Genomic DNA, 8976 nt, shown 5'->3' with positions numbered 1-8976 from the left:
CAAAAAATATTTGAACTGCAAACGGTTGATGATAAAACTCTTAGAACCTTTAGGTCATGACTTAGAATGCTTTTGGGTAATCGTTCCTTTCCCACTTGGACAAACTATTAAGTATTTTTCGATTAGTTAATGAATTTCAGAAGCTCATAAAGTGTGGATGATTTAATAAAAATACGCCATTATCAGGGTAAATTGGGTTTAGAACATCAATTACAGATGACTTATTGTACCTCGCTGAGATTGTGGTTGGGGGGGGGGGGGGGGCTTTGTAAACATTGGAAGAACAAATAAAGCCTTCGTAAAGGTTTACAACTTTTATTGGTTCCGTCTAAGGGAGTTTTGCCCGGGAGAGAAAACCGGGGGAGAAAAACCAAACCCTAACTTTATATCAAAATATCATCCATTTCGTGCTCTTTTGCATTCGATGCAGGTGCTGGGCTTGCGTTAGGATCTTCGGCATCATAATTTGCCCAATTGACTGGGTTCCTCGCTACGAGGGGTTCCGGCGGTGGAGTCGGCGGCCTCCGGACCCCATTAAAGAACTCGCCCTTCCTTTTCAATTTGCCGAACAGGGTAATCAATCGCTCCACGAGAAGGGAGGGCACGGCGATAACTGTGAACACTAGAAGAGCACTGCCAAGTTGAACCTCTTGCACGAGAAGGTATGTATCCGATGCCCAGGCGATCTTGAATTCGGTGTAGCTTTCGTTGATATGACTCGTTCGGCTTGCTTGGGCAATGATTAGGGTATTAACTTCGCTTGCAACCTCTCCAATTCCAAGAAATATCTGTTTCTCCAGAAGGATTGTGTTATAATGACCTGAAGGGTTGTAAGGCAAAGGTCGGTTTATAAAGTGTCGTTCGTAGAACTGGTTAATATATTCCTCGCCGAACGAAGCGGCTTCGTAAAACCGGGCCATACCCGCGCCGAATGGGGTGCTGGCAATGCTCAGACCATCAACCCCGGGGTGGAAACAGTCGTATTTGAGATAATCCCCCTGACCTCGATCTCCAGGAACTTCCCAAAAATTGTCCCAATAAGTCTGGCTAGATTTGCTGCCGATTCCAACCATACTTGTGAAAATTGGGTACGGTGTTCCAGAGCAATTTCGGACATAATTTTGGTCCTTAACCCGGCGTAAAGTGCAGCTGCAGTAATAGTGCAATGGTACCGATATACCCCCAAGTTTGAAGCCCCGGAATGAGATAAGCGCGGGTGAGTGAACATTTCCAGTTGCCTTTTTGAAATTCAACTGGCTTTGGGGTTCGCCCAGAGTTTGAACAAGGGCTATAGCGTCCTGAACCACCAGATTTATAAGAAAGGTACTGAAAATCACCAAAAAGGCAACCGCCGCAAAATCCCAGCGGTTAACCATTTTTTCTCTGTCTTTTAAGGTAAAATAAGCAAGCTAGCTGTTTTAGTTTTGAAGGTACTTGGTAACAAAAATGGAAACAAATCTACCAATAAAATTGAGTGATTTTGCCACCATCACAAGTTTTGTGTTTTTTAATAATTCAAACTTAGGAGAAATGAAATATTCAGTGTGAATGAAAATCAACAAAATCAATTCAGCCTCGTAAAAAGGAATAACTTATTTAAGGTGCTCGTAAAAGTTATAAATTGATAAGTAACCAGAGAACGTTTTCATCAAATTGATGTTTCGTTCAACTGAATGCCGATTTTTGACTGCGCAGTTTCTGAGGTTAAAATGGCTGTTAAATATTAATTTAGTTGGGACAGAACACTATTAATTGCAGGTGATTTGACTCTGTTGAAATGGGTTCATAGTCACCACAATTGGCAAGAATTGAGTGATAAATTGGTAACATTGGCGGAAGTTCAGCTCCCATCTGACCGGAAAAGGCTACCTTTGAATTTCCCGAAAATGCAGCTGATTCGATCTTGTGATGTTGATTTCAGTTTGCGGCGGTATAGTTTCCATAATAATAGCTCAGCTGACCTGCTTACGACTAATGAATGTGCTCAAATATCTGTCATCAGCTGATCATCTTTATTTCAGTTCATCACATTTGTACGGCAAAAAATTGTGAACAACACCCACGCCCTAGAAATTTCTAGAACCTTCTGGAAAAAGTGTATCAAGTTTTCACAATGCCTGATTCCGCCTGGCCCTCAGCCTGTGCAACTAAAAGCGGAGAAATACCAAATAAATTATAATCACTTAGTGAAAAAAATTCATCTTCGAGTTTAACTCTTCTTGTTCAATTGTTTGAGCTCATATACTGCATCTAATGAACTACCCACGCACTTATACCCATCAAAATGGGTTCAACAATAGAAAAGTTGCCCATCATGTTGATAATAAAAACAGCTACAATTAAGTTTTTATAAGAAATTGTTGCCTTTCTTTGTCTTTTTTTGTTTATTCTCTTGTAGATAGAGGTCGCTGTTAAGATAATAATCACTCGTCTCTTTATTATTTCATTATTGACACTTTTTTGTTTTGATGAATGAAGTCTTGATCCAGTGAGATCTGAAAAGGCAAGAAAGAAGAAAACATTTTTTTAGCTAACAGTAGAGTGACATACAAATCAAGTTAACTATTAGCAAGGATAGCAAAAGAGCGTATTTGCTCATCTAGTTACTACTCTTAGGGAACTACCCTTAGAGAACCAATCAAACATGTAAAACTCTTACAGGAGCATTGCATAATTTTGCGAGAAAAACAGATCAAAGAGATATTTTTTATCAGTAATGTAAAACGGTTTTGTTGAATTTAGCATAGACTTTGTTTCTTTGGGAGTTAAACTTTTCAGGTCCGTTTCCTCAAATTTATTGTTAGATTGACACCAATTGTAAAATTTCAGAAGAGCATTCCTGAATGACTTTTTAAAATAAAAATGAGGAGACGGCGACTGATTGCAAGAGACTTTTAGTTTTGCGCTTAGTATTATAGTCATGGGTAACGTAATCAAATTAACGTACGAGAACGGCGGACGTTTTTGAAATTGGCGGACAAATTCGTTAAAAATTCTGTGAGGTAAACTTCCTGAACTGAAACCAGATTATTACTGAAAAAATAACCTCACAAACTCTCGTACTTTTTGAAGAAAAAACTGGCTCGGATAATTCGTTTATGGCATTGTTCAATGTTTTTCAGGTACTCTTTAATGGTAAGACCAAACACAAGTATTCCATATCTAAATACAGAAACAGCATACAATTTATAAAAAGCTGAATATGTTTGATCGGGAATAAAGTTTTGACTTTGCATATGAACCCACATAATTGATTCAATGTTATGAAGACATCATTTATGTGTTCCCGGAAATTCAAATGCTGGTTAAGCTGAACACCCAGTTAATAGCACCAGGTTTTCATAAGGATGAATTTGCCAAATTTTGCAAAATCGTGTTCATTTGCGCCGTCAAATTGCATTAACTCACATTTGTTTACGTTTATTGTCAGTTTGTATTTGTTTAACCATTCAAAATTAATAAATTTTAACCATACTAAAATGGAAAAATTATCGGATAATTTTTTTACACACTTGGAGTCTTTCATTATTACAGTCGTATCATCTGCAAAAAGGCCAATTTGACTTATCTGAATTGCATTGGGAGATTAATAATGAACAAGTAAAACGCACAGGACCCAGGACAGAGCCTTGTGAAACGCCTGTTGATAATTTTAATAATTTTGGTATTTTACCGCTACAATGAAGCGCTTGCTGTTGACTAGATGAACAATTTTTTATAAAAGTTCCTTAGTTTCCCCATAAAACCATACTTTTCAAATTTCAACAGCAGAATTTTGTGATCCAGGGTATGAAATGTTTTTTTTCAAGTCTATGAAGTAAGCATAACCTGACTCTTTTTAATCAACAGCATTTCGTTTATATTCCGTTACTTTCAATATTACGTCCTGAAAAAAGCGATTTTTCCAAAATCCAAACTGATGTTGCGATAGAATGTTGTGTTTCTCGATAAACGTCATTGTTCGTTTGAACAAAAGCTTTTCAAACACCTTACTGAAAATGGGAAGTAAACAAATGGTGCGATAGTTTTGAAGAGATAAACAAAAAACTTTTTTGAAGATTGTGATAACTTTGGCAATTTTTAGCGTTTAAGGAAAGAAGCTCAATGCGAAACAGTCTTTGACCAATTTGCAGACGTATGGGCTATTAACCGGGATGCAAAACTTCAAGAATTCAAAACTCAAACTTGTGCGATTTATCAGATTTTTCGATTTCAGGTCTTCAACTGATTTTTCCAGCTCAAAGGTAGTTATTTTATGTAACAACATAGACTGAGCCTTCTGTTTTGTGAGATCACTATAGTGAGCATGTTCAAAGCTGTTTGCTAAGTCATTACCGATACTTGCAAAAAAATGCTTCAATCATTCAGCAACGGGACAGTTGATTGTTTTTTGGCAATCAGTGGATCTCATGCTCTTCAGAGAATTGTTCACTTCTTTGCTTTTGGGGTTATTATTTAGACTCTTTTGATTAGCAGAGCGCCTATTTCGACAAATCACAGAACTAACCTGATTTCTGACATCATAATAATTTTGTCGACTTTCATTTGTTTTATCTTGTAAAAATAAACTGTGAAAATTCTCCTTTTTAAGAGTCAATCTTTCCCTTTCGCCTTTCAGTGATACTTAACTCGAAAACTGCAAAAATATTGAGACATTTTCTAATTAGTGTTGTTAATTTTTTGATGTTGCAGTCAATTTCGTCACTTGCAGGTGATTTTTGGAGTTCATGTCACATATAAAATCGCAATTTCACAATGTTTTGTGAATGTTTTGGATATTGGGAAAACTTACGTATTCGATTTTGGTCGTAGAATTGCACTCATGATCAATTGTGTCAGTAAGAAGATAATGATCGCTAATACTACAGGGAACTGTGTTCGTAGAAAAAAAACTCATTGCTTGTAATATGATCATTGCAACTAGCAGTTACAGATTTAAAACGAGTGGCTTCATTATTCTGCAGCTCTAGGTTTTACGAACCAAGTAAATTTTGGTAATTGCGCACTTCAGTGGAGTCCGATAGAGTATCTAAATTCAATTCGCCGTAGCAAACTATGTTTTTAGACAGGGCCTTTGAGTTTAGTCAAAAATTCCTCAAAATACACCAAAAACTTGTTTACTTTTAAATTATGCCTTCGTTGTAGAACGCAGGTGACATGAGATTAAGAACTACAGCAGCGTATATCCGTAACAGTGGCCTCTAGTTCGCTATCAATTAACACTGGACGGACATCGATGTTTTCTTTAACAAAAATTGCAGTACCTCCACCCATTTTGGCTGTTCGTGGGCTGGAGATTATATGTTGCTGGCTTGCCAAGTTACAGTAATCGAGGGGCTATTTTTGCGTTAGCCATGTTTCATCAAGATGCACTAAGTCTGGTTTTTCTGTAAAGTTTACAGTTTCAACTTGCAGTTAATCAAAATGTTTACTGAATGATCTTATGTTTGAAGCTAATAATAAATTCGCTTTGGATGTTTGGTTGACCTCTAGTAATATTAATATACGTATTGTGCATACAAAAGCTCACTATTAAGCAGGGTCAATAATTATATTATCATTGACACTAAACTAAATTACAACTATACAAAAGAATCAACGAACTTTTACCAACTTTCATTGACGCTATTCATCAAAATCAATGACACTCTCCTTAGTATTAATGGTAGTTATCAGTGAACTTACGAATTTTTCAATAAACAAAGAGAGGTTGTCAAGACCTCATAGACATGGCATATCTTTGTCGTTCATTTGGTGGGAGTTATAGTGTACAATATTGATCTCATTGGTGCATTTCTTAGATCAAAAAAGACTTCGTATTGAACCTGCTTTTGCTGGGCAGAGTGACGTTTTGGATCCACAGAGTGTTGTTTTGCTCCTTGAAAATAGACTTCCACGTCTTGTTTTGTCTTAACGCATTGCCATTCGCCAGTGATGATATCGGGTGTCACTAGTTCGTTTCCCGCATTTGTCGAAGTCTTCAGGTTTTTTTCCTTTTCTGACATAGTTTCATAGTTTGCGATCACTTGGAGTGAGTCTCTCGTGAACGTAGACAGGTTGCTTCGGGCTTGTGGAGTCTTGCTTGCATTTCCAAAGTGCGTCTCGCTGGTGGTTGTAGATGAATTTTGCAATCTTTGGGCGTCTTGCACCGTTATCTGAAAGATAATGACCTGAAAGAGCAATATCCTGAGATTGTATTGGAAGATTAGTATCTGACTTGATTATATTTACTCCGTCATGTACTGGGTGGTCTCCTGCTTACAGATTGTAAACTTCAAACACGAATACGACGAATTTCTTTCAGTTGCCAACATGCGGTTGCTCAAGTCTGTATAATTTGTCATAAAACGGTCATTTTTACACTGCTGTGTTTTGATCTTCTGATTATGGGTATCGATTGTTGTTATGAGAAGCTGCAGTAAGTCATTAACATGTTCTTTGTTTGCCACATGAAAATTAGATAATTTTTAAAAAGATCAATTGATATTTTGCACGGTATATTTTGACTGAGAAATGCTTTGTTTTCTTAGCGCGTCAACGAAGAGAACAAGAGAGCACCTAGTTTTTGTTGGGAATTTCGTTGTTAGACAAAAAGTAGGGTTGCTTGCTTTCTGTTAACTATGTAGTCCATTTATGCTGAAACTTCTGATGACAAAAATTATATCAAGTTTAATATGATTTTGTGAGGCTTGAAATTGTAATTTTTTTTGGGTGATATCAGATGATCCTTTGATCAGGTCTATTAAGAAAATGCATCTCATTGCTTATTAGGACAACAGTTTGTCAAAATGTCTGATTTTACTCAATAAAATGTTACGCTTCAGTTCGTTTCATCAAATTTTACGCCACTGTATCACCAAAAGACGATAAATTCATCTCATTTTCCTCATTAATCTTTAGTTGATTTATCAATCAACTTTCAGGGCACCAATAGAGGAAATGGTTTAAGAAACTAAATTTTAATAGATGAAGGTTTGCCTTTTGTTCCGATCCCTAATTTTTTGGGGAAAATATATGCTCAACTGCGTTTTTGTTCAGGCATTTGTGGCCGATTGATAATTTTTTCTGTAGAGAGTCGTGGGTAGTGTTTTTGAAAACCTGTCAAGCGTAGCATATCAGTAGTATGCTCATCTGCTATATGACTGGGGGGGGGGGGGTCCGGACCCCTCCTCCAAAGAACTTTACCACCGAAAAACTGATTTCTTGTTCCGAAAATATATTTTTTACAGGAAATATAGCAAGTTTCGATACCTATTATAGACTTTAGGATTTTGTAAGTTCATGTTATTTGGAATATGGGAATACAATTTTGGGAAACTGGATTTATTCTTGTCGCGGGCATATTTTGGGATAAATTGAACTTTTATTAGATTTTGAAAGCGGGGAATTGTTTAAACTTGTCAAGTTTTGTTTACGGCGGGGAATTTCATGAGGAATTAAATCAAAGAGTGGTTGCCTCTTGGAAACTGTATTTCAAAACAAAAATAATTGGGCATGCGGTGTTTTTATGGATTTTGAAATTAATTTGCATTGGTTTGGAAAAGCGGTCCAATTAAGATAAAAGTAAATGTATGCCGGCAAATGCTGTCTGGAGCTCTAAATTTGGTTATGAAAATAAATCAGGGCTCTCTTTGTAGAAATTCAGTGGTTTGTTGATAAAAGTTTGGAATACAGCCCTTTCTGTCTGTGAGTGCTAGTTAAGCGTGAAAATTCAAATTTGGGGCCCAATAAAGACACAATTCTCCATTTACACTGAACCAACTGTTGGCTGCAATGTAATTTTACCAAACCCTAAAGTTTCTGATTGAAATGAACAAGTATAAATGTAAAAGTTGTGATCTCAATTTTGGAAATGACGAAGAAAAGTATAATCACTTTGTAAAACATCATATTAATCGCTATATAAAATACTGTCATAGATGTCAAAAACCCCTTTTTTTGTTTCCCAGTTCTCAAAGCATACCTATCACAAAAAACACGTCAACCCTTTATATAGTTATCCGACCCTAGTTTCCGGTAAAATATTTGATCAAATTTGTCCATTTGCAAACAAGCTTTTTTTACAAGAAAGAGTTCGAAGGTCATTTGAAATACAATTGTGCTTGTAAGGCCAGAGGGATATTCCATCGTAAGACTGGACAACTTTTCTAAAGTAAGTTTTCTTTCAGCGTTTTGAACAAAAGACTATTGGTAATATTTTTCTTTGCATATCTTTTCATTTTCCGTTCTATAAAAGAAGTACTTATTAATAATACAAAGGAAGTATATTACAATTAATCAGTGTCAGAATCTTCAATATAGGCACGGGTGCGTTTAACTGAAATAACTGGAGATTCTTCGGTCTCAGACAGAGTTTCTAGTACCTGTTCAGAGTTTCTACAAACGAGACTTTCGCTTTCATTGAATAGGTTTCTGTTTACATTAGCTGTTTTCTTTCTTCGTTTGCTTATATTTGCTAAAGTAGCACTGTCACTGCTGCTGTTAGATTTATCGGGGCTTTCCTCAGCTTCGTTGAGAATGAAGGGGTTACTGATTTCATGATTAGAGTCATCGCTTTGATCAGATAGGTTCGAAAGGTCGGCAGCATCATTTAACTCCTCATTAGAATACGACGGTTGATGAAAGCCGGGATCAGGTGTTTCCCAGCCCGATGCTTCACCACCTTCGGGAAGTTCAAACACATAATAGGGTTCATTCAATTCCGTATCCCAGTCAGTTTCGACGCACATTTTTTTTTCGTAATGTACTCGTCCCTCAACGAAAAGTGTATAAATGGTAGTGTAGTTTTTCGGTCCGAGCTGATATTACTGTTGTCATCAAATGCGCTTAGCGCAATTTTGTTCACACAAACAGTTTGTAATTGATGTTTTTCGGTGTTGAATTTAATGTTTTCCACTCTCACTAGTTCACCGGTTTCTAATGTTTTTTTGAACATCTCATGGTTCAATTTGGCTTGAGCGAACTTTTTGGTTCCTT

General features: G+C 36.6%; 1 protein-coding gene across 1 annotated transcript; it reads right to left on the bottom strand.

Annotated features, from left to right (window-relative positions):
• Positions 1 to 313: 313 nt before the first annotated feature.
• On the bottom strand, positions 314 to 1643 carry LOC142341173 (uncharacterized). Its single transcript, XM_075392081.1, has one exon. The coding sequence runs from the start codon at positions 1374 to 1376 to the stop codon at positions 384 to 386; it is 993 nt and encodes a 330-aa protein (XP_075248196.1). The 5' UTR covers positions 1377 to 1643; the 3' UTR covers positions 314 to 383.
• Between the last annotated feature and the right edge of the window lie 7333 nt (positions 1644 to 8976).

Source organism: Convolutriloba macropyga, chromosome 6 (genome assembly GCF_964194025.1).
Source record: "Convolutriloba macropyga chromosome 6, txConMacr16.3, whole genome shotgun sequence".
Classification (NCBI taxonomy): domain Eukaryota; kingdom Metazoa; phylum Xenacoelomorpha; order Acoela; family Convolutidae; genus Convolutriloba; species Convolutriloba macropyga.
This window is presented reverse-complemented; position numbering and strand designations above follow the sequence as displayed.